The following is a 26,500-nucleotide window of genomic DNA, read 5'->3' on the forward strand; positions in this document are numbered from 1 at the left end:
TAGGATGAGACAGGATGGGATAAGATGGGATAGGGTAGAATGGGATGGGATAGGATAGGATGGGATGGGATAGGATAGGATGGGATAGGGTAGAATGGGATAGGGTGGGATAGGATGGGATAGGATAGGATGGGATAGGATAGGATGGGATGGGATAGGATAGGATGGGATAGGATGAGACAGGATGGGATAGGATGGGATGGGATAGGATAGGATGGGATAGGATAGGATAGGATGGGATGGGATAGGATAGGGTAGAATGGGATAGGGTGGGATAGGATGGGATAGGATGGGATATGATAGAATGGGATACGATAGAAGGGGATAGGATGAGATGGGATGGGATACGATTGAAGGGGATAGGATGAGATGGGATAGGATGGGATAGGATAGAATGGGATATGATAGAATGGGTGATATTGATTTCCTCAGTTGCCCTCCTCTGGCTGTCAGTGCTTTCTGAAGATCTTCACTTTAAATGTGTGTGTATGTGTGTGTGTTTTACCTATGCAATATGCCTCGTCTCAGTGTCTTACCTAAACAACATGATGCTGTCAGCTCCTCTGTCTGGACAGGAGGATCCCTGTTCTTCTATTCCTGATATATATATGATCCTGTGGAGGCTGGTGGGAGGAGCTATAGGAGGACGGGCTCATTGTAATGGCTGGAATGGAGGCAATGGAACGGAGTCAAACACATCAAACATATAGAAACCACATGCTTCTACACCTGTATTTCTTGCTGTTTGGGGTTTTAGTCTGGGTTTCTGTACAGCACTTTGTAACATCGGCTGATGTAACTACATTTGATTTGAAATTTGATTGATGTTTGACTCTGTTCCATTAATTCCATTCTAGCCATTACATTGAGCCTGTCCTCCTCCTATAGGTCCTCCCACCAGCCTCCACTGATATGATTCTACATGGCTTCCCGCGTCCGCTCAGACAGTGAGCAGTGTTTTCTCTGAGTATGTCTCTGTCTGTGGATACTGATGTTATAAAGACTACCGGTAACTCAATGTTCTCCTTTCAAAACAAGTACATTTCCAACCTCTGACTCTCAGCTTCATGGTAAAGCCATATGAATGGTTTGTTTACTTGAATGCTCTTGTTCTGGAAATATCTAGTTAATGCTCATCATTCTGTGTGTGTCTGTATGCATTTGTGTGGGTGTGTGTGCATGCATTGGTGTAGTCAGTGTATGTGTACGTATGTTGAAGCTATCAGTGTGTAATGTTGGTAAGGAGCCTATTGGCTGTGTGTTGACTGTGTGTTTACCTCTGGCCATTTGGAAGGAGAGAGTCACTGTGCTCCTGTTGTTGCGGATACAGGAAGTGTGGGTGTGGGTGCCTGTGTGCCGTTGGATAACGCTTCCATGTACATACACTGTCACTCACAGAGTGATCACTTGTGTTTCATAAAAAAACACAGCCAGATTTACAGTAGACGATTTACTTGTCACATTTTGTTTCACTTTGCACATTTTGATCCAGAAATGACTGTTTCTCTACCCTCTCTCCTCCCTCCTCCTCTTAGAGATGGCGTTCTTCTCTGTCCTCCTCCTCCTACTCCTCTCCGTGGTCCAGCGTGGTTCCTCCCAGGACCCTGATGAGGACTCGTCGGCAGTGCCCCGGGGGTGTGGCTGGGGCCTGGTGCGCCCCTACACTCTCCTCTGCGACCTGGACTCTGTTTGGGGCGTGGCGGTCGAATCTGCAGCGGCCGGCGGCGCCCTGGCTGCCATTTTACTGGGCCTGATCATCCTCTGCCGACTACACCACGTGAGCGAGGCGGAGAAGCGCAGCGGCGTGGGACCCATTCTCCTCCTGCTCCTGGGCATCCTGGGCCTGTTCGGCCTCAGTTTCGCCTACCTCATCGAGCGTGACGAACAGCTGTGTCTTCTGCGCCGTGCCCTCTGGGGCCTGCTCTTTGCCCTGTGCTTCTCCTGCCTGTTGGTGCAGGGTGTGCGGCTCCGGAGGTTGGGCAGCGAACGCCGGAGCCCGGGGCTGCACTCTGACCGGCCTGGCCCTGGGGCTGAGCGCCGTCCAGGGGATCATCGCCGCCGAGTGGCTCCTGCTCACGGTGCTCAGGGAGGGCAGAGCGGCCTGCCAGTACCTGCCTCTGGACTTCTCCTTAGCCTGTAGCTATGTGCTTGCGCTACTGCTAGCCGCGCTGGGGGCGGCCTCCTTCGCTCTCTGTGGGAAGACCCGGCAGTGGCGCTGTAACGCGGTCTGGCTCCTCTCCGCCTGTCTGTTGTCCCTCCTCCTCTGGGTTGCCTGGGTGGGCTTCTATCTCTACGGTAACGCCTGGCTGGGGCGGTCCCCGGACTGGGACGATCCAGCATTGGCGATAGCACTGGTGGCACAGGGTTGGCTCCTCCTCCTGTTCCACGCCGTGCCCGAGGCACACTCCTGTCTCTGCTCCCCGCCACAACCCTCCGCCCCTGACTATTTTGACACGTCCCAGGCCCCGTCCCGCATGAGGGAGACCAGCTTCGACGAGGACATCCCCCTCTCACACAGGCAGTTTCCGGAGAACCAGGGCTATGGCTTTGACGAAAACACTGCAGGTAACAAGAGACTTTGACTTTCAAATGTGTATTAAAATTCATGCTTACAAGCTCAGTACAGCGCTACTGAGGTTTTACCTGCATGTTTCTGCGTATGGGGTTGGATGTAGGACATAGTGACATAGTGATATTACCATGCTGGGTTAAAAAGAACTCCATAAGAGCAGTGGTTTTTGTCGTGGTACAAACAGTACCTGTACAGCACGTGTGTTAAAAGTACAGATGAGGCATCTGTTCCTGTGTCGATCTTAATGTAGAATGGATGAATGAATGTGTTTGCAGAAGAGAATAAGAGAATATCGTTGTTCCTCTGCTGTGCCAGGTCTGAGGAGTGCAGGTCATAATAATGGTAACACAGCGCCCAGACCCAGTGCCCCCTTCCGCAGCAACGTGTACCAGCCCACTGAGATGACCATGATCCTGAATGGGGGAGCGGTGAGTTCTCATATTGTACGTTTACACATCCGACCACGCTTCACATCCATTCACAACCTCTATTAAAACTCGGATTATGATCCTGAGCAAGAAAGCAGTGTAGACACTTACACATATATAGAAACATACTCTCACTCACCTGGGCAGTGAGCACACACACATTTACACCCACGTTTACACGCTACCATTCACAGGTATACAAACTCAAATGATTATTCTGCGCAAGAATGTGTGGGTGTGTGTGTGTGTGTGTGTGTGTGTGTGTGTGTGTGTGTGTGTGTGTGTGTGTGTGTGTGTGTGTGTGTGTGTGTGTGTGTGTGTGTGTGTGTGTGTGTGTGTGTGTGTGTGTGTGTGTGTGTGTGTGTGTGTGTGTGTGCGTGCGTGTGTGAATGAGGGAGTGGGTTCCCTGGGCTGCAGACTAGAGCCATCTCTCCAGTGTGAGTGATGCAGCTGTGTCCCTGGCCCAGTCACGCCCTTTATAGCCCCAGGATGGTTGAGTGAGTGAGCTCCCTAGCGCATGTGACTAACCTCCAATCACCTCGCTATAAATAAACGTTGCTGACCTGGCAGAGTCTGGAGCCACACGTCCAGAAAATCGCTGAGCCAACTTTCAGCTTACGTTCTGGGAACGTTTTAAAATGGCTCCCTCCCAGTCTCTGCTCTGACACCTGCCACTACATTAGAGGCAGAATCTGGAACGAGAAAACAGCCAGAAATCACTGAGCCACCGCCCAGCTAAAGCTCTGGGAATGTTTACCTGTGAACCAAATGGTCTCCCTCCTAGTATTATGCACATAGACCTGCCACCTACATCAGAGTGGTATTAATGTACTTTAGTAGGTAGTAGGGAAAGGAGGGGAGTTCTGGAAATGATGCTCTCTCCTGCATAAAGAGCAGGATTAGCTGTTGAGACTGAATCGAGATTAAAAAAGGGAGAGAGGAGGAAGAGAAAGGGGAAGAGAGAGGAAGAAGAGAGAGGAAGAGAGAGAGGAAGACGAGATAAAAAAAAGGGAGAGAGGAGGAAGAGAAAGGGGAAGAGAGAGGAGGAAGAGAGAGGGGAAGAGAGAGGAGGAAGAGAGAGGAGGAAGACAGAGGAGGAAGAGAGAGGGGAAGACAGAGGAGGAAGAGAGAGGGGAAGAGAGAGGAGGAAGAGAGAGGGGAAGAGAGAGGAGGAAGAGAGAGGGGAAGAGAGAGGAGGAAGAGAGAGGGGAAGAGAGAAGGGAAGAGAGAGGAGGAAGAGAGGGGGAGAGAGAGTGGAAGAGAGAAGGGGAAGAGAGAGGGGAAGAGAGAGGAGGAAGAGAGAGGGGAAGAGAGAAGTGGAAGAGAGAAGGGGAAGAGAGAGGGGAAGAGAGAGGAGGAAGAGAGAGGGGAAGAGAGAAGGGGAAGAGAGAGGAGGAAGAGAGAGGAGGAAGAGAGAGGGGAAGAGAGAAGGAGGAAGAGAGAGGAAGAGAGAGGGAGGAAGAGAAGGAGGAAGAGAAAGGAGAGAGAGGGGAAGAGAAGGAGAATAGGGAGGAGGAAGAGAGAGGGGAAGAGAGAGAGGAAGAGAGAAGGGGAAGAGAGAGGAGGAAGAGAGAGGGGAAGAGAGAAGGGGGAAGAGAGAAGGGGAAGAGGGAGGGGGAAGAGAGAGAGGAAGAGAGAAGGGGAAGAGAGAGGAGGAAGTTAAAGAGGAAAGAAGGGGTTTTGAAGATGTGATACAGGCAACATTCAAAATGTAACCTCTTATCAGGAACGTGTGGTGTGGTGTGGTGTGGTGTGTGTGTTTACATAGGTGTCTCTCAACTTCAAACACTGTATATTACCAAACTGACGTCCCATTTCTTTCTCTCTCTCCTCCCTTTCACAGGTCCCCTCCGCACCTCCGACCTATACGGGGAGGCAGCTGTGGTGAAGGACAGAAATGAAGAAGAAGAAGAAGGAAGAATGGGGTGATGAAGAAGGGACAGAGGAATAACCCAGAGAGGATAACTATAACATGGACCCCACCCCCAGATCTCTATGTGCGTATGGGGACAGACAGTTAAACAGATGACTTACTGAGGGCTTACACACACCACCCACCCTGTGTTATTCATATACACCAACCAACCACTGAATGAGTGTGACTGAGGGGGAGAGCAGGTCTGGAGGACAGATCAAAACATTACGGCTAGTTTTGAAGTTAAATCACTGGAGGAGATATTCAACTTAAAAACAACCCTATTTTGGTTGCAAATGCTGTGGAGACCATTTTCATCTGGGAGATGTGAGGTTTGAAATGTTGACTGTCAGGTTTCTTTTGTATGAGTCAAGTTTACTCCCACGAGACTACTAAGCCACTGTATAACTTCTGAAAAACTGTGAAACCTCTCTCCCTTTTGAGATATTTGCTCTGTTTTTGTTGTTTATTTTGGGAGAAACTCTTCTAAAGCAGAATGTTTTGCTCTGTTCCATCCATCCCCTTAGCAGCCCTGTAGGTACAGTACCTTACAGCCCTGTACCTCACCACAGCCCATCACACAATAGAATAACCCACGGACAAGTATGGCTTAAACTCCAACCTCTCTAGCCAGTGTTCTGTCCTCCATCCTCCTGTAGGTACGGTACCTTACAGCCCTGTACCTCACCACAGCCCATCACACAATAGAATAACACACGGACAAGTATGGCTTAAACTCCAACCTCTCTAGCCAGTGTGTGCCTACAGGTAACTGCCAAAATAAAGGAAACACCAACATAAAGTGTCTTAATAGGGTGTTGGGCCACCATGAGAACAGCTTCAATGCACCTTGACATAGATTCTACAAGTGTCTGGAACTCTGTTGGAGGCAGGCGACACCCTTCTTCCATGAGAAATTTCAACATTTGTTGTTTTGTTGATGGTGGTGGAAACACTGTCTCAGGCATCACTCCAGAATCTCCCACAAGTGTTCAACTGGGTTGAGATCTGGTGACTGAGACAGACGTGGCATATGGTTTACATCGTCATCATGCTCATCAAACCATTCAGTGACCCCTCGTGCCCTGTGGATGGGGGAATTATCATCCTAAGGGGGGATAGTTATGGTAGCCAGAATAATTGCCTGCTCAGCATTTTTATACCTGACTCAAAGAATGATGGGATGTTAATTGCTTAATTAACTCAGGAACCACACCTGTGTAGAAGCACCTGCTTTCAATATCTAATTTTAGGGATGGGCATTTGAAATAATTTCACTATTTGAATAATATCATGATTTTTGTGGAGGATCTGGATAGTCGAGTTGTTTAAACTTGGGAATTAGATTGCTGTACAGCCTGTGCTACTTGCATCCCGCTTGCTTGTGTGTGTGATTGGCAGGTACCAGTGAGTTTTACGAGAGAGAGAAAGACTAATTAAACAAATTTGTAGATTCCATAGGTTATTCATCATCCCATCTGGTAGTGCCTGTCTTGTGTGCATCAAATCAATCTAAAGAAGCTAGCTATGTTAGCCAGCTATATTAGCCAGCTAGCTAGCTACCTAAGCTAAAAGTACTTAAGGTTATTTTGCTGTGCTTCTCGTCCTTGTCTACAACAACTCCATTCAGATTAAACAACAGCTTACCTGATGGTTTCTGGTAGTTGTAGCCTACTCCTTCTCATTTAACTAACATAATTCTGTCATTTTAATTCCATTTTGCATTGATTAGAGATCTCCCACGTTGCTTACTACACATGGAGCCACTGAGTGTAGACGGTGCCACTTTGATTGGCCGACAATACACACGTGAAACCCGTGTAGGCTACTATGGTATGTACTTTATGTCATAAAAACTACATTCAAAAGTTAATTCAATAAAACTAAGAATTTCAAATGTCATGGCATATCCTTGTGTATAGCATTGTCTCATAAATAATTACATTTAGACAAAGCCTTTTCATTGTTAAAATAGACTAAAAATGAATACTCTCACAAGTATTCAAATACTAACGTCCATTTGGATATTTGAATATCCGAATAACCGTGCCCATCCCTACCTCATTTACTCAAGTGTTTCCATTATTTTGTCAGTTACCTGTTTATATATGTGTGTGTGTACCTCATCTATATTGGCTCTACTCCAAGACTCTGGACCCCAAAAACAAAATACCCCCCCCCCACCCTCCCTCTGAGTAACCTGGACTGACTTTTACTGAGTAACCTGGAATCACTACTACTGAGTAACCTGGACTCACCTCTCACTGAGTAACCTGGACTCACCTCTACTGAGTAACCTGGACTCACCTTTACTGGACTCACCTCTACTGAGTAACCTGGACTCACCTCTACTGAGTAACCTGGACTCACCTCTACTGAGTAACCTGGACTCACCTCTACTGAGTAACCTGGACTCACCTCTACTGAGTAACCTGGACTCACCTCTACTGAGTAACCTGGACTCACCTCTACTGAGTAACCTGGACTCACCTCTACTGAGTAACCTGGACTCACCTCTACTGGGTAACCTGGACTCACCTCTACTGAGTAACCTGGACTCACCTCTACTGAGTAACCTGGACTCACCTCTACTGAGTAACCTGGACTCACCTCTACTGGGTAACCTGGAATCACCTCTACTGAGTAACCTGGACTCACCTTTACTGAGTAACCTGGACTCACCTCTACTCATCTCGTCTTTCCACTTGTCTAACCCCAAACTGTGAACCCACCCCGGCTGCGGTCCAACTAACCATAACGACAATATGACTGCAAACTACTATACACCTATCCAGCTCACCTAGCACCTGGCGGACAGAGCTAAGCTCCTACTGGACGAACAGTAGGAACCGGGGGAATCCGGGGATGTTGATTGGATGGACAGGATGTCAGTCAGTGAGGAGGGGATCTTGATTGGACAGACAGGGTGTCAGACAGGGACTGTGTATGTAGGTCAGACAGGCTGTGTTTTCCCACCATGTTCTCCTGTGACCACAGAGACTTTCTGAACCAGCAGGACTGAACCAACTGTCCTTTTATATCAGAGAGAAATGGGTCGGCGGGGAGGAGATGGACTTCCCTTTTACTGTTTTGTTTTTTCAAATGTGTGTGTGTGTGTGTGTGTGCATAGAGATAAAAAAACATGTTCTATCTGTTTGTGTGTGTGTGCGCACGCTTGTGCGTGTGTGTGTTATTGATTTGATCAGTGTTGGGAGGATATACAACAACTGTGCAATACACAGCTCCAGTCCTGTTCCAGTCCTGGCTGTGCCTCTCCCATTTCCTCCAGACTGGTTTCCAGTGAGCCTGACAAAAGGATCCAGAGTTCCAGACGTCTTGGTCGGCTCCAGATACACAACCCCATACTGTCAGCCTATATATAGACAAGCCCTGACTGGGGTCTGGAACTGCCTGTCCTGGTCCCTGTGAATGATCAGATATAGTATACTGTGAGATCAGCTATAAGCCTGTGGGGAGGACTGGAGGAGAAAAGGGGGATGGGTAGCTAGAGAGAGAAGGAGGAGCCAGTCCAGAGGGGTTACAATGGACGATGTGACGGCTACATCGCTTTGACTTCCCCCCAATCAGCAAACGTATCTGTGTGACAAAATGGCTCTTTCCCCAGTGTGTGTGTGTGTCTGTCTGTGGGGAAGGCAGCACTGCTCTGTGCTGTCCTCCTTATCTGAGAAGCCTCTCTCCCTCCTCTCGTCCGTCTGTGCTGGTAACTACTGTTTTCTGTGCCAAGAAAGACTCTTGTGTTACAGCAAGGTCTCTGTTTTCAGTCTCCCGCTCCCTTACATACTTACCAGCTCTCCCCTTACGAGAGAGAGACACGCTGTGTACTGTATATAGTAGTGCTGTATAGCTTGTTTTGGTTAGATTTCTTTTTGACTGTAGAAGATGATTTTTTTTAGACACCAGCCTAATAGATTATATAAACCACTGGGCATCTGACTAGTGGAATAATGATTAGATTTTAATTTATCGGATTTGTGACTGGATTGATTTTATTGTTATTTCATTTTTTATTTTTCTCTTGCTGGTGTCTTTCTTTGTTCTTTTTAACTAGTATTTTAAAACATATTTCAAGATGCTAGCCATGTTTTAAATTTCATTTGATTTGATTATTAATGTTGAAAAACACAACGGTCTGTCTGTGAGGCATCTAGCTAACTTTGGGTGTGGTTTTTCCTACTTGCGACAACTTTGGAAATCTCCTATACAGTATCCTCTGTCAAAACATGTTTCACTGTCTGCTGTAACAAACAGTTTTATTATATGGGGAAACGTAATACATTTTTCAGAGATATGACATTCGTTGCATAATGCTAATCAGAAATACTTGTTGTTTTGCACTTCATAGATAATGACTACTGTGTCTGTGATATAATAGAGTGATGCAGAGAGTAGATCAGTGATGGTAGAATTACCTCTGATCTATGACCTATGACCCAAAGGGTCTTTTGGTGTAATCCTGGGTCATTGGGCTACAGGATGTCTCTTCACTGGGGGGTGGGTAGCAGTGGAGGCTGGTTGGAGGAGCTATAGGAGGACAGGCTCATTGTAATGTCTGGAATGGAATTAATGGAACATAGTCATACATTTCCATATGTTTGATACCATTCCATATATTGCATTCCAGCCATTACAATGAGCTTGTCCTCCTATAGCTCCTCCCACCAGCCTCCACTGGTGGGTAGGTAGGCAGGCGCTACATGTTGGCCTAACCATAGAAATATAATTACTAGATTGGTTATTCTGTATATGGCCCTAACCCACAGCGCTGCATGCCAACGCAGGCTTTGTTCGGGCCTCTCCGGGGCAGACCCAGGCCCGTTCTGACTGCACTGTGCCAGGTTCCAGTGGGACAGGCTACAGGCCTCAGAGTGCTGGCATAGGATCAGTTCTGCCTTTTAGATAATACTGAATAAGATTATATGGACAGGAGAGACCTGATCCTAGATCAGCACTCCTACCCTAAGATGCTTTGTGAATACGGGTCCTGTCCTCAGGGCTGTGGGTGGACAACAAGCAAGGAACAACTGTGGAGATTCACCCTCCCAGAACCGAAGAGGGGCGGGTTTCAATTCTTCAATCTTGTGATGTTTTCACTCAATGTGGAGTACAAAAAAAAGTAAAAAATTACTGTTACTTAGTAGATTTTTGCACTCGTCGATGACTACCTATCTGTGCATGCTCATCACCATTTATATACATGTAAGTACCTTTCTCTCAGACGTACTGTTAAATACTAATTATATTTATGTGAAGGTCATGTGACAAAAATCATATTTTTTAGCGTATATCAGATGACAGTTTTATGTCTGTGCTTTCTTGAACACGAGAGAGATAAGGACGGTTGTATAAGAGACACGGCAGAGAACTGTAGGGGGTGTCAGGGGATAGGGTCCAAAACAGGCCAAAGGGCCCACAAATAACCTGTTGGAGTTGCTTGTGACATCATCAGATTACCCAAATACTGTACCCCCTACCAGTTTGGAAGGAAATCTCTATGAAATTACTAAAGATCTAGATCTTCATGTATGTGTTTATAAAGATGCTATGAACAAATTAGGGTGAGATTTTACACATACTACTGTTCTGTCAAGTTCGTTTCCCCCCCTGGGCAGCCCCATTTGTAAACACCCCTCGTGTCTGGGTTTGACATGTCCTTGACTTGTCTACTCCTGAATTGGCTTGCCTTCACACTGTTCCATTCGGGGCATCCGACGGGGTGGTATTGGTTTTCACAGCTGTGACTGTGCAGTGACGCAGCATGCCTATGTATAGAACTATGTCTCCCCTGATTAGAAGAACAAACAGTTAACTCTCAGATTCTGTAACCGATTCAGGCAAACGTTCAATAAAGTGTCATGTTTGTAGTTAACGCCTTTCGATGGATCATGTTTTTATTTCTAAACAAGAACAGGCCCACTGGAACTCTGTCCCAAGTTGTCCCAAATGGCACCCTATTCCCTACATAGAGGTCTGGTCAAAAGTAGTGCACTATATATAGAATAGGGTGCTGGTGCCATTTGGGACACAACCGTGGTGATTTACGACCACTATAGAGTCCATAGTGAATTACTGGGACCCTAAAGTGACAGGTATCAAGACTGATTCGTTCATTGCTCCTTACTCTCTGTTCCAGACATTGAACATGGAAGGGTTAAAGCTGTTCAGTTGGTTTGTCAAGACGTCACTGGGAGGGGACATTGACAGATATATAGGCCAAATTGAAATACAGATCTTCAGAGTAGTGCAGTAGTACCCTCCACCCTTCACATCCCCAGTATAGAAGGACTAATATCCATAAAAGTTGAGGCCCTGATTAGAAGAAAAAAGTTTCCTAGTTTGTGACCGATCCCCAAGATGTCATAGCCTGGTCTGTATATGCTTCCGCCTTCTCCCCAGCCAGAGTTACCTTCTCCCCAGACTACTCCCCCCCAGCCAGCCAGTTACCTTCTCCCCAGACTACTCCCCAGCCAGAGTTACCTTCTCCCCAGACTACTCCCCAGCCAGAGTTACCTTCTCTCCCCCCAGACTTCTCCCAGACTCCCCAGCCAGAGTTACCTTCTCCCCAGACTACTCCCCAGCCAGAGTTACCTTCTCCCCAGACTACTCCCCAGCCAGAGTTACCTTCTCCCCAGACTACTCCCCAGCCAGAGTTACCTTCTCCCCAGACTACTCCCCAGCCAGAGTTACCTTCTCCCCAGACTACTCCCCAGCCAGAGTTACCTTCTCCCCAGACTACTCCCCAGCCAGAGTTACCTTCTCCCCAGACTACTCCCCAGCCAGAGTTACCTTCTCCCCAGACTACTCCCCAGCCAGAGTTACTTCTCCCCAGACTACTCCCCAGCCAGAGTTACCTTCTCCCCCAGCCACCTTCTCCCCAGACTACTCCCAGCCAGAGTTACCTTCTCCCCAGACTACTCCCCAGCCAGAGTTACCTTCTCCCCAGACTACTCCCCAGCCAGAGTTACCTTCTCCCCAGACTACTCCCCAGCCAGAGTTACCTTCTCCCCAGACTACTCCCCCAGCCAGAGTTACCTTCTCCCCAGACTACTCCCCAGCCAGAGTTACCTTCTCCCCAGACTACTCCCCAGCCAGAGTTACCTTCTCCCCAGACTACTCCCCAGCCAGAGTTACCTTCTCCCCAGACTACTCCCCAGCCAGAGTTACCTTCTCCCCAGACTACTCCCCAGCCAGAGTTACCTTCTCCTCAGACTACTCCCCAGCCAGAGTTACCTTCTCCCCAGACTACTCCTCAGCCAGAGTTACCTTCACCCCAGACTACTCCTCAACTAGATGTGCCTTCTCCCCAGATTACTCCTCAGCCAGTCAGAGTTGACAAAAGCACATACAGATGTGAGGCCAGGCTAAAGCTTTCATGCCAGTGCATGCAGTAACATTGAAACTAGTAGAGCAGTCCTGCTACCTGCTGGGCTAATGCTACCTACCCACTGCTATGTGATCCAGTTTCACCATGCAACAGAACTCACTGTTTCCAGCCAGCCAGCCAGCCAAGCTCTACTGTGGAGTGCTGGTTGCTCAGGCCTATCAAATGTCCTCGAAATGAAATGAGCTGTTTTATCGCCTCACCCTAACCCAGTGGCAGCTGTGCCCCGGGCATCCAATTACCTACTGACTGAGATACATCTCTCTCCCTTCCCTGGCCTGGGCCTTCTGGGGGCTGCTGCGTCATGATTGGCCCAGCAGGTGTCCATCACAGGGCCAACATGCTGTTCTGCTCTGTGATTTGGTCCAAATGAAAACTGTGAGGTCTTCATGAGCAGGGTCTCTGCAGGTAAGTCCCTCAGACATATATCAGTGGATATAATGCCAACACACTGAATTGCACTCTCAAAACCAATGGAATGTCAATGGTCTCTAAAAGGTCCATGAGGGAGTAAAGTACAGCACACTCTATCTTGTCATTTTCAGTGTTTTATTGCTGTCCTGTTTATCCGCTTGCTCTCAGTCACTGAGAGATCACTCTTCTCAGATCTCACTTTCGCTTCCTCTTTCCATCAACAGGGTCATTCAGCTTCCTGACTTGCAGGACACAAGGCTAAGTTGGAAAAAGAATGTGCTATTCTGTTCATCTGCTCTTATCCTTTTCTCTGCCCTAAATTCCTGTTCTGAGTGGGAACATTTGTCTGTTTCATGAAGCATTATTATCACCTTGTTCGTGGAAAAAGGAAGTGACAAATACAGGAAATATATGTACCTTTCTATGCGCTGTGGAGGAGAGGTGATTAGAAGCAAAGCCATTGTGCTAGTGACCACCAGAGTGTCTAGTCATCTTTACAGTACGTATCGATACGGGTTCTAATATTAGTGTGTAACCTATGATCTTCATCAGTAGTGTGTCAGTAATAGTGTGTAACCTATGCTCTTCATCAGTAGTGTGTCAGTAATAGTGTGTAACCCATGCTCTTCATCAGTAGTGTGTCAGTAATAGTGTGTAACCTATGCTCTTCATCAGTAGTGTGTCAGCAATAGTGTGTAACCCATGCTCTTCATCAGTAGTGTGTCAGTAATAGTGTGTAACCTATGCTCTTCATCAGTAGTGTGTCAGTAATAGTGTGTAATCTATGCTCTTCATCAGTAGTGTGTCAGTAATAGTGTGTAACCTATGCTCTTCATCAGTAGTGTGTCAGTAATAGTGTGTAACCTATGCTCTTCATCAGTAGTGTGTCAGTAATAGTGTGTAACCTATGCTCTTCATCAGTAGTGTGTCAGTAATAGTGTGTAACCTATGCTCTTCATCAGTAGTGTGTCAGTAATAGTGTGTAACCTATGCTCTTCATCAGTAGTGTGTCAGTAATAGTGTGTAACCTATGCTCTTCATCAGTAGTGTGTCAGTAATAGTGTGTAACCTATGCTCTTCATCAGTAGTGTGTCAGTAATAGTGTGTAACCCATGCTCTTCATCAGTAGTGTGTCAGTAATAGTGTGTAACCTATGCTCTTCATCAGTAGTGTGTCAGTAATAGTGTGTAACCCATGCTCTTCATCAGTAGTGTGTCAGTAATAGTGTGTAACCTATGCTCTTCATCAGTAGTGTGTCAGTAATAGTGTGTAACCCATGCTTTCATCAGTAGTGTGTCAGTAATAGTGTGTAACCTATGCTCTTCATCAGTAGTGTGTCAGTAATAGTGTGTAAAAGTGGTGATGTTGATATAACATTGATGATGTACATGTCATGCTCTGCAGTAGCACCCTATTCCCTGTAAGGTGTATTACTTTTGACCAGTTGGCGTAGTCGGCAAGGTCCCTAGCCACAGAAACAATATGGAGGGACAGGTAGTTGGTCAAGTAGTGCACTATATAGGGCAGGCCCAATCCTGGAACACAAAACATTTCTGCTTTTAGTTTCTACCTGGTAGTTTGTTGCACACACCTGGTGTCCCAGGTCTGAATTAGTCCCTGTTTAGACAGAGGGAATGAAAACCAGAAGTACAGTGCCTTGCAAAAGTATTCATCCCCCTTGGCGTTTTTCCTATTTTGTTGCATTACAACCTGTAATTTGAATGTATTTGTATTTCATGTAATGGACATACACAAAATAGTCCAAATTGGTGAAGTGAAAAAAAAAAAAAAACATTGTTTAAAAAAAAAAAAAACGGAAAAGTGGTGCGTGCATATATATCCACCCCCTTCGCTATGAAGCCCCTAAATATGATCTGGTGCAACCAATTACCTTCAGAAGTCACATATTTAGGTAAATATAGTCCACCTGTGTGCTATCTAAGTGTCACATGATCTGTCACATGATCTCAGTATATGCTCTGTTCTGAAAGGTCCCAGAGTCTGCAACACCCCTAAGCAAGGGGCACCACCAAGCAAGAGACACCATGAAGACCAAGGAGCTCTCCAAAACAGGCCAGGGACAAAGTTGTGGAGATGTACAGATCAGGGTTGGGTTATAAAAACTATCCAAAACTTTGACATGGGAAGTGAAACATCCCATGGATCCCTTATATAAAAAAGAAAGAATATGGCACCATAACAAACCTGCCAAGAGAGGTCCGCCCACCAAAACTCACGGACCAGGCAAGGAGGGCATTAATCAGAGAGGCAACAAAGAGACCAAAGATAACCCTAAAGGAGCTGCAGATTGGAGTATCTGTCCATAGGACTACTTTAAGCCTGCACTCCACAGAGCTGGGCTTTATGGAAGAGTGTCCAGAAAAAAAGCCATTGCTTAAAGAAGAAAATAAGCAAACCCGTTTGGTGTTCGCCAAAAGGCATGTGGGAGACTCTCCAAACATATGGAAGAAGATACTCTGGTCAGGTGAGACTAAAATGTAGCTTTTTGGCCATCAAGGAAAACGCTATGTCTGGTGCAAACCCAACACCTCTCATCACACCGAGTACACCATCCAGTGAAGCACGGTGGTGGCAGCATCATGCTGTGGGGATGTTAGTCATTGGCAGGGAAACTGGTCAGAATTGAAGGAATGATGGATGGCGCCAAATAGAAAGTATTTCTTGAGGGAAACCTGTTTGGCCTTCCAGAGATTTGAAATTGGGACAGAGGTTCACCTTCCAGCAGGACAATGACCCTAAGCATACTGCTAAAGAAACACTCGAGTGGTTTAAGGGAAACATTTAAATGTCTTAGAATGGCCTAGTCAAAGCCCAGACCTCAATCCAATTGAGAATCTGTGGTATGACTTAAAGATTGCAGCAGCGGAACCCATCCAACTTGAAAAATGCCAGTGACTAGATGTGCCAAGCTTATAAGAGACATAACCCAAGAGGCTTGCAGCTGTAATTGCTGCAAAAGGCGGGTCAACAAAGTATTGACTTTGGGGGCGGTGAATAGTTATGCACGCTCAAGTTTTTTTGTATTTTCTTGTTTGATTCAGAATAAAAACACATTTTCCATCTTCAAATTGGTAGGCATGTTGTGTAAATCAAATGATACAACCCCCCCCAACAAAATATATTTCAATTCCAGGTTGTAAGGCAACAAAATAGGAAAAATGCCAAGGGGGTGAATACTTTTGCAAGTCACTGTATTTCAGCCCTCCAGGACCAGGATTGGGAATAGGGTGCCATTTGGGACACACATTGCATCAGCCTCTATGGCCTTTCAGTGGCTACCTAAGGATGGGGAAAAGGTATCCATAGCGGTGGCTAAAACAGTGACGGCAGCATCAGCAGCATCGGGCAGGGTCAGTGAGTCAGTTAGTGTCCTCTCCTCCCTGGTCAGGTCCTCTACTCCCTGCAGGCTGGGGGTCAGCGACTCGCTGCTCTCAGGACTCATCTGGGAGGTGGGGGTGTGGAACACGGTGCTCTGGGGGGTGGGGGAGACCACCTGGATGGACACGTCGGAGTTGGAGTACCCACCGCCGAGCTGAGGGGTCTGAGGGGTGGTGGAGTCCCCCCTGAGGTCATTGAGGGCCGAGCTCACTATGGAAGAATAAAACAAAATAAACCAAACATACAGTTTATCCACAAACACACACGATTCAGAGGTTTGTAGACTAGCTCATGGTGACAGCTGCCAGGCCTGTTCTATTGTTAGCCTCAGTAATAGACAATAGACGTGACATCATAGATGCAAAGCTTTCTTGAATAGAATTGAGTTCTTTATATTTGACCAGTTACAATACTCAAACAAAGAGAGAGAGAGAGAAATGAATGTGTTGTAGACGTCACAGACACAATGTTGTGTATGATGGTTTGCTATGTTTACACTGGTTAATGATGGTGTTTGGGTTAAATTTCAATTCAATCAAGTAAACAGGAAGCAAATGAAAATTTTACCCCAAAAAGTATTGAAAAATGTTTTATTTCGAATTGGAATATCAGTTTACATCCTGAATTTAAATGGAATTGACCCCAAACCTGTTGTGGAGTTATCGAGCTATGGGATTAGCTAGCTTTGTTATTTTGTCGTGTTCACTGAACCATCATCAGAGATACATTCCTCACATGGTACACGAGGTCAAGGACACGAGGAGATAGATAAATGTGGTGCTGAGCTCTGCACCTGTCAGCTGACACTTGACCACCAATCCTGACCTGACCTGTGGTGGCCATGTCTGAGAACCCTGTCGAGACCGCCTCAGTATGAAGGTTTTTCCTGCTTGTTTCCAGTGCTTATGTTTCAGAATGTCTTTAAGTCCATTTCCAGTGATAATGTTTCAATCCAAGTCATTTCCAGTGCTTATGTTTCAGAATGTCTTTAAGTCCATTTCCAGTGATAATGTTTCAATCCAAGTCATTTCCAGTGCTTATGTTTCAGAATGTCTTTAAGTCCATTTCCAGTGATAATGTTTCAATCCAAGTCATTTCCAGTGCTTATGTTTCAGAATGTCTTTAGTCCATTTCCAGTGCTTATGTTTCAGAATGTCTTTAAGTCCATTTCCAGTGCTTATGTTTCAGAATGTCTTTAAGTCCATTTCCAGTGATAATGTTTCAATCAAGTCATTTCCAGTGCTTATGTTTCAGAATGTCTTTAAGTCCATTTCCAGTGCTTATGTTTCAGAATGTCTTTAAGTCCATTTCCAGTGATAATGTTTCAACTCCAAGTCATTTGTGTAGTGCTTATGTTTCAGAATGTCTTTAAGTCCATTTCCAGTGCTTATGTTTCAGAATGTCTTTAAGTCCATTTCCAGGTGATAATGTTTCAATCCAAGTCATTGGTACTGTGTAATGGTGAATTATGTTTCAGTGTGTAATGGTGAATGGGTATGGTGACGTTTTGTGAAAATGGTGAGTTTCCATAACCACCATAACCATTTTTTGTAAGTGTTTGTGTGGAACGAACAGCTGACTGGTTGGGCATTTCCGTCGTAACATGGACTCTTTACAACGTGATGAAACTTTGTTGCTCCTTGCTGAAACAACAAGGTGTTGTAGCAAAGTCCCCCTCACTGCAGCAGCAGCCCATGCAGTCAGGATCGGAGTAGAGGAGAAAATGTGCTATTCAAATGATTAGAACGTGACCACGGCCATTTGGCTGACTAATAACCCTCATCCAAAAATTCCATGACCGTCACAGCCTTAATGGGGTCATTAAATGTTTCAGCCGGTGAGGTTTTTAGGCCATTTCCAGTGCTTGTGTTTCAGCCTGTGAAATGTGTAATGGTGAATGGGTATGATATGGTACTGGGTCAGATGAGATCAGCCTGTGAAGTGTGTAATGGTGAATGGGTATGGTACTGGGTCAGATGAGATCAGCCTGTGAAGTGTGTAATGGTGAATGGGTATGGTATGGTACTGGGTCAGATGAGATCAGCCTGTGAGGTGTGTAATGGTGAATGGGTATGGTATGGTACTGGGTCAGATGAGATCAGCCTGTGAAGTGTGTAATGGTGAATGGGTATGGTATGGTACTGGGTCAGATGAGATCAGCCTGTGAAGTGTGTAATGGTGAATGGGTATGGTATGGTACTGGGTCAGATGAGATCAGCCTGTGAAGTGTGTAATGGTGAATGGGTATGGTATGGTACTGGGTCAGATGAGATCAGCCTGTGAAGTGTGTAATGGTGAATGGGTATGGTATGGTACTGGGTCAGATGAGATCAGCCTGTGAAGTGTGTAATGGTGAATGGGTATGGTATGGTACTGGGTCAGATGAGATCAGCCTGTGAAGTGTGTAATGGTGAATGGGTATGGTATGGTACTGGGTCAGATGAGATCAGCCTGTGAAGTGTGTAATGGTGAATGGGTATGGTATGTTACTGGGTCAGATGAGATCAGCCTGTGAAGTGTGTAATGGTGAATGGGTATGGTATGGTACTGGGTCAGATGAGATCAGCCTGTGAAGTGTGTAATGGTGAATGGGTATGATATGGTACTAGGTCAGATGAGGTCAGCCTGTGAAGTGTGTAATGGTGAATGGGTATGGTATGGTACTGGGTCAGATGAGATCAGCCTGTGAAGTGTGTAATGGTGAATGGGTATGGTATGTTACTGGGTCAGATGAGATCAGCCTGTGAAGTGTGTAATGGTGAATGGGTATGGTATGGTACTGGGTCAGATGAGATCAGCCTGTGAAGTGTGTAATGGTGAATGGGTATGGTATGGTACTGGGTCAGATGAGATCAGCCTGTGAAGTGTGTAATGGTGAATGGGTATGGTATGGTACTGGGTCAGATGAGGTCAGCCTGTGAAGTGTGTAATGGTGAATGGGTATGGTATGGTACTGGGTCAGATGAGATCAGCCTGTGAAGTGTGTAATGGTGAATGGGTATGGTATGGTACTGGTGAATGGGTATGGTATGGTACTGGGTCAGATGAGATCAGCCTGTGAAGTGTGTAATGGTGAATGGGTATGGTATGGTACTGGGTCAGATGAGATCAGCCTGTGAAGTGTGTAATGGTGAATGGGTATGGTATGGTACTGGGTCAGATGAGATCAGCCTGTGAAGTGTGTAATGGTGAATGGGTATGGTATGGTACTGGGTCAGATGAGATCAGCCTGTGAAGTGTGTAATGGTGAATGGGTATGGTATGGTACTGGGTCAGATGAGATCAGCCTGTGAAGTGTGTAATGGTGAATGGGTATGGTATGGTACTGGGTCAGATGAGATCAGCCTGTGAAGTGTGTAATGGTGAATGGGTATGGTATGGTACTGGGTCAGATGAGATCAGCCTGTGAAGTGTGTAATGGTGAATGGGTATGGTATGGTACTGGGTCAGATGAGATCAGCCTGTGAAGTGTGTAATGGTGAATGGGTATGGTATGGTACTGGGTCAGATGAGATCAGCCTGTGAAGTGTGTAATGGTGAATGGGTATGGTATGGTACTGGGTCAGATGAGATCAGCCTGTGAAGTGTGTAATGGTGAATGGGTATGGTATGGTACTGGGTCAGATGAGATCAGCCTGTGAAGTGTCCTAATGGTGAATGTGTGTAATGGTGAATGCTGGTGGGTATGGGTCACACACTTACCATTTATGTGTAATGGTCCTGGGTATGGTATGGTACTGGGTCAGATGAGATCAGCCTGTGAAGTGTGTAATGGTGAATGGATCTGGTATGGTACTGGGTCAGATGAGATCAGCCTGTGAAGTTTAATGGTGAATTATGGTATGGTACTGGGTCAGATCCATGTGTAATGGTGAATGGGTATGGTATGGTACTGGGTCAGATGAGATCAGCCTGTGAAGTGTGTAATGGTGAATGGGTATGGTATGGTACTGGGTCCTGTAAGTGATTGGGTCAGATGAGATCAGCCTGTAAGTGTGTAATGGTGAATGGGTATGGTATGGTACTGGGTCAGATGAGATCAGCCTGTGAAGTGTGTAATGGTGAATGGGTATGGTATGTTACTGGGTCAAATGAATCAGCCTGTGAGCAAGGTCTCTGGATGTCTCTACCATGGTACTGGGTCAGATGAGATCAGCCTGTTGTGTAATGGTGAATGGGTCTGGTATGGTCACACACAGTACTGTATCAATGCTGTGGTGCTGATGTTGAATGTGTAGTAATGTATGGTAGCCTGTGAAGTGTGTAATGGTGAATGGGTATGGTATGTTACTGGGTCAGATGAGATCAGCCTGTAAGTGTGTAATGGTGAATGGGTATGGTATGGTACTGGGTCAGATGAGATCAGCCTGTGGTGCTGAATATGTTGAATCAGCCTGTGAAGGTAATGGTGATGGGTATGGACTGCATTGACAACAGCCTGTGAAGTGTGTAATGGTGAATGGGTATGGTATGTACTGGGTCAGATGAGATCAGCCTGTGAAGTCCAATGGTGAATGGGTATGGTATGGTACTGGGTCAGATGAGATCAGCCTGGAAGGTGAATGCATTGACAACACAGTAGTCAGGTATAGATGATGGTACTGGGTCCTCCCCATGTGAATGGTGACTGTATCCTGAGATCAGGTGCTGTGTAATGGTGAATGTTGAGGTACTTTCTCTCTAGAGAGAGGTCTCCATTGACTCTCACAGTAGTCAGGTATCCGACTGGGTCTGAGTATGTACCTCCCCATTGAGAATACTGTATCCAGGTGCTGCTGTTGAAAAGACAGCCCAGGGTCAGAGAGTCTCCATTGACAATTTTCTCCTTCTTTCTCAGTAGTCATCTATCTCTATTTTTCCTCAGCAGGTTTCTCTCTCCCCATTGAGAATGCTGTGGTCCTGGTACTGCTGTTGAGAGTATGTAGAGGTGCTTATGTTGAGAGGTAGAGGTCTCCATTGACAACACAGTAGTCAGGTATAGAGAGAAGTACCTCCCCCATCGAGAATACTGTATCCAGGTGCTGCTGTTGAGAGGTAGAGAGTAGAGAGGTCTGCATTGACAACACAGTCGTCAGGTATAGAGAGAAGTACCTCCCCATTGAGAATACTGTATCCAGGTACTGCTGTTGAGAGGTAGAGAGTAGAGAGAGGTCTCCATTGACAACAGGTGCTGATGCTGAGAGATAGAGAGGTCCCTCTCCATCTCCATTGAGAACATAAGGTCAGGTGTGTTTCTGTGCTCCCGCAGCCTCCCCAGGCCCCCTGCTGGAATGTCAGGTCAGCACTCGCTTCACGCAGCAGGAGTGTCGTGTACCAGGAAGTGTAAGAATGTTCGCTGCTCCACAGCTATTTGGATGTGTGTGGTGTGTGTGCCTTTGTCGTTTTGGAATGCGTGCCTCAATGTGGTGGTCATGTGGAAAAGACCGTTGTGTCAGTGTGTGTGTGTGAGTGGAGTGTGTGCGTGTGTTAGTGGAGTGTGTGTGTGTGTGTGTGTCTAAAACAAAATGTAGACGTGCTATGTGCAGGGCTGCTAAAACATCTGCCTGTGTGTATGTATGTTTAAGCATATCTGTTTGTATGTATGTAACGGAGATATTCTGTGCATGTATGTGCATTGTAATCTGTGCTTCTGTATGTATTGAGCATGTGGTTATGTTTGTGTGTGTGCATATTTGTAAAGTGTGTGTGTGTTGTCAAGGACAGAGCTGTGGCGTTCTCCCGGAATGCCAGCCAGTCAGCCATTAAGGGCTCAGGGTTTTCTCTCTGGAATAGGGCCTACATTCCCAGCTGCTCTACACTATATATATATACACACACACACATATATACACACACACACACACACACACACACACACACACACACACACACACACACACACACACACACACACATTGCAGACAGATAATCCTTACAGAAGACAGTGTCATTTGATGTTACCCCGCGCCCCCCAACACACACACACACACACACACCCGCGCTGACATTTTCATCTCCCTCACTCTCTTTCTCCTTCTTTCCTGCCTCCATCTCTTTCTGAAGATGTGTGCAGTCCCCCTCCCCTCCCTCTGTGTCACAAAGACATCCTGAACCCTGCAGACATTTTCTCTTCTGTCTCCTTCACTTCCCATATTTCTTCCCCCTCCTTCTCCTGCTCTCATTCTCTCCCTCTCCTTCCCTCTCTCTCCTTCACTCTCTCTCCTTCACTCTCTCTCGCTCTCTCCTCAGCAGCAACTCCATTCAGATTAAACAACAACTTACCTTATGGTTTCTGGTAGTTGTAGCCTACTCCTTCTCATTTAACTAACTCAATTCTGTCATTTTAATTCCATTTTGCATTGATTAGAGATCTCCCACGTTGCTTACTACACATGGAGCCACTGAGTGTAGACGGTGCCACTTGGCCGACAATAACACACACGTGAAACCCGTGTAGGCTACTATGGTATGTACTTTATGTCATAAAAACTACATTCAAAAGATAGTTTTATTGAATACAAAATTTCAAATGCCATGGCATATCCTTGTGTGTAGCATTGTCTCATAGACAATTACATTTAGACAAAGCCTTTTCATTGTTAAAATAGAAGTATGCAGACTTTCGGACATCTGAATAAGCGTGCCCATCCCTACCAGATTTACTCAATTGTTTCCATTATTTTGTCAGTTACGTGTGTGTGTGTGTGTGTGTGTGTGTGTGTGTGTGTGTGTGTGTCACTCACCCCGGCTCTCCTGGTGAGCCCAGAATTCTTGGACTGTTTTGGTGATGTCACGGTTATACTCTCTAAGCTCCCTCTGCCACTGGCGCAGCTCCTGCACATCTGCACGGGCCCGCACCTATACACACACACGCACACACAGTCGGAAACAGTTGTAATGACTATTCTTGTGTTTGACCTTGATTGATTCCACATTGTCAATCAAACTAAAACAGGCAGTATCCTCTAGATGGTCCAGATCCTCTCTGGTAGAATCCTACTGTGTTTTATTCTGGAGCAGCTGGAGGAGAAACACACTGATAAAACAACGTGTTTGGCAGTAAACAGAAGGCAGTGCCAGGTCTTTCAGCTATTGTATGTTGATGATCATGTGGATAATAATGCAGATGATAATGTGGATGGTGGGACTAAATCCAGAATACTGAGAGAGCATGTTTGTTCCTGGAGCCTTTCCGAGGTCTTTCCCTGTGTTTCTGTGTGGCCTCAACGCTTTCAATGGAGGTTCCAAATAGCTGCTGCAGGGTAGCTGAATAGAACATGTCCCTGAATCCTCCTCTCTCCCAGCCCCCCTCTTTCCTACACTCTGACTAGATCTTTATGTCTCAGAGTCCCTCTTCACCCGTTTTCTCCTGCTCTCCATTCTCCTCTCACCCCTCCTACTGATGTTGTTCCAGAGTGGAAAGTCTGTCTGTCTGTCTGTCTCTTTTTCTTCATATCTTCTTTCTATCCCAGACACACTCCTGTTTGCCACTCTCTTACTTCCTCTCCTTGTTCCCATCTGTCCTTTTCTTTTATACCATTCTCCTTCCTCTCCTCCTCTCTCTCCCATCTTTCCTCTCTCTTCTCCACCTCACTTCTTGCCTCTCTCTCCCGCATTTCACCCTTCCCCCTTGCTCCCATTTCTATCTCCCTCTCCTCCCTCTCCCCAGTGTGTCCCTTTTACATATCTCTCCCCTCCTCCCATCATCCCTCCTTTCACCCTCCCCTCTCTCTACTCCTTTGCCTCCTCTCACCCTCCCATCCCTTGCTCCCATTCCTACATCTCTCCCCTGTTCCTCAGCCTCCCCTCCCCCGGTCTTTCCCCTCCTCCATCTCTCCCCTGTTCCTCAGCCTCCCCTCCCCCCGGTCTTTCCCCTCCTCCATCTCTCTCCTGTTCCTCAGCCTCCCCCCCCCCCGGTCTCTCCCCTCCTCCATCTCTCTCCTGTTCCTCAGCCTCCCCTCCCCCCGGTCTCTCCCCTCCTCCATCTCTCTCCTGTTCCTCAGCCCCCCCCCGGTCTCTCCCCTCCTCCATCTCTCTCCTGTTCCTCAGCCCCCCCGGTCTCTCCCCCCTCCTCCATCTCTCTCCCCAGTATAGCCTTAGTTAGTGGTTAGCCGTAGCTAGCTGCAGTCTAAATGAGAGTGTGTGGCTGTGAAAGTGGGCCTGTTACGTAAGGCCGTACCATGGCATTGGGGTGGAGGGGGTAGGGATCCATGGTTTATTCAGTGGGTGTCAGAACGCAGCACAACCCCTTTGCTGACGGGAGATACCATAGAGATGGAAATGAGGGTGAGGGTCAGGAGGGGGGCAGTCTGTCTTGTTTGTGTGCATGCGTGCGTGTTCATGTGTGTGTGTCGGTATGGCACTTGAGGAAGAAAGGGGATGGGTGATGGGAGTGTCTGTGTAAATCAGTGCAGATAGCTAGTTAACCAGGATGAGGTTTGTTATGGCTGAAGTGCATCATGGATTCAGTTTAGCACTGCATCATGTCTGTCTGTACACGTGTCTGTTTCATTACATACGGATGAGTGTTTTTGTGTGTCAAACCATTAGTGCGCCTTTCCTAATAATCTTTTGAGTATGTGTGTATTGTGTACTTTGTTGTGCATGTCAGGATGAATGTGTGTGTCTGTGTGTATTTTAGTTGAACACGTGAGTGAGTTGTCCCTCCCCTGGGTATGTGTGAAGGATGGGCATTTCAAACGTGATTATATAAATGAGCGAGACAGCGCGTACACACACACAGCATAAGCACCAAACGCACAGTGAGACCCCATCCAACTTAATCCCCACTGGCATCCTCGCTACAAGTCAAAGTCTTCCCAAGAAAACCTGTTCACACGCACACACACACACACACACACACACACACACACACACACACACACACACACAGCATAAAACATGCAAAACCACAAACACCCACATAAATACCTGACACAAAGATACGCAGATGCACACACACATATGTTTTTACATTGCTACTATGCATAGTCAGTTAGCTATGCATTGTCACTTTACCCCTACATACATGTACATATAACCTCGACTAACCTGTACCCCCCACATTGACTCGGTACAGGTACCACCTGTATATAGCCTCCACATTGACTCGGTACAGGTACCACCTGTACATAGCCTCCACATTGACTCGGTACAGGTACCACCTGTATATAGCCTCCACATTGACTCGGTACAGGTACCACCTGTATATAGCCTCCACATTGACTCGGTACAGGTACCACCTGTATATAGCCTCCTTATTGTTATGTCATCTTATTGTGTTACTTTTTATCTCATTTTTTTACTTTCGTTTATTTAGCAAATATTTTCTGAGCCATATTTCTTGAACTGCATTGTTGGTTAAGGGCGTGTAAGTAAGCATTTCACGTTGTATTCGGCGCATGTGACAAATTAAATGCGATTTGATTTGATTCATCTACAGCAGAGCCGGGCCATGGAGGAATGTAGGGGTGGATGGAGAGGAGGAAGAACCACGCTCTGCCTCAGGGTACTGCACTTCCTGTGAGCCACACAGGGTTCATCTAAGTGCCTTGTGGTTCCTCACTGCATCACTGTCTGTGTCTCAAACAGCACCCTATTCCCTATGTAGTGTGTACTATAAGCCTATAGGGTGTACTGCAAGCAGACACTATCACTCCCTTTGGATTGCCATTTAAAGGGAGGGATGGCTAGACACAGATTAGAGAAGTGTTCATTGTGGTTATTAGGCAAACTCAGCCCTTGTGTTCCTATTGTCCGCCCCTCATATTGGCTTGTCTACCATTAGCTTTTCACTAGCTCACTGGTCTAATGCAAGTCAACTAACATCCCTCCAATCACTCATCTGGAATCACAGACCTAGTTCTCTATGGGCAGAATCTCTCTCCAACAGCTTTGCCTCACATAGACATTTATTTGCTAGAACAGGTGTGGAGTCTTGACTTGAATGGGGATGTCTGTTCTACAGATGTTATTTCTATGTCCCCACAGTTCTGTGAATGTATCACTGATAGTGGTGGCACCACTACCAGGCCATGCCAGGGCATGCAGGGATAATACTGGGGGTCAACCAAGTCTACACCCCACAGTCATACACAGGGCTCTATGCTGCCCCTTTTTACAAGGAGCATGTGTGCGCCAAGTAAAAAATGTTATGGGCACACAACAAAATATTTGAGGTAACAAGACGTTTTCTTTGTCATGATTCTGCGCTCAGTGTGTTCTCCATGGCACTCAGGTGCTGCCGTGCAGATCATTACAACAATTATCTGGGTGATGTTTTTCTAGGCACACTGGTGCTCTTCAATAAAAATTCTAGGTCGCACAGCAAAATATTTAGGAGCATATGCCAGTAAAATGGTCGCACTGTAGAGCTCTGGCAAAGTAAGTATAGG

At 46.4% G+C, this 26,500-nt stretch overlaps 1 protein-coding gene across 1 annotated transcript in view; it reads left to right on the top strand.

Moving 5' to 3' along the window:
- The window catches only part of LOC135538472 (G-protein coupled receptor family C group 5 member B-like), a 36,205-nt gene extending 30,784 nt beyond the window's left edge, over positions 1 to 5,421 (top strand). Inside the window, 4 exon segments of the mRNA XM_064964361.1 lie at positions 1,536 to 1,998; positions 2,000 to 2,565; positions 2,888 to 3,000; positions 4,844 to 5,421. Coding sequence (XP_064820433.1) covers positions 1,538 to 1,998; positions 2,000 to 2,565; positions 2,888 to 3,000; positions 4,844 to 4,888 — 1,185 coding nt within the window. The 5' untranslated portion in view covers positions 1,536 to 1,537 and the 3' untranslated portion in view covers positions 4,889 to 5,421.
- Positions 5,422 to 26,500: the final 21,079 nt, after the last annotated feature.

The sequence above is a fragment of the Oncorhynchus masou genome, unplaced genomic scaffold, assembly GCF_036934945.1.
Source record: "Oncorhynchus masou masou isolate Uvic2021 unplaced genomic scaffold, UVic_Omas_1.1 unplaced_scaffold_971, whole genome shotgun sequence".
In the NCBI taxonomy this organism is placed as follows: Eukaryota; Metazoa; Chordata; class Actinopteri; order Salmoniformes; family Salmonidae; genus Oncorhynchus; species Oncorhynchus masou.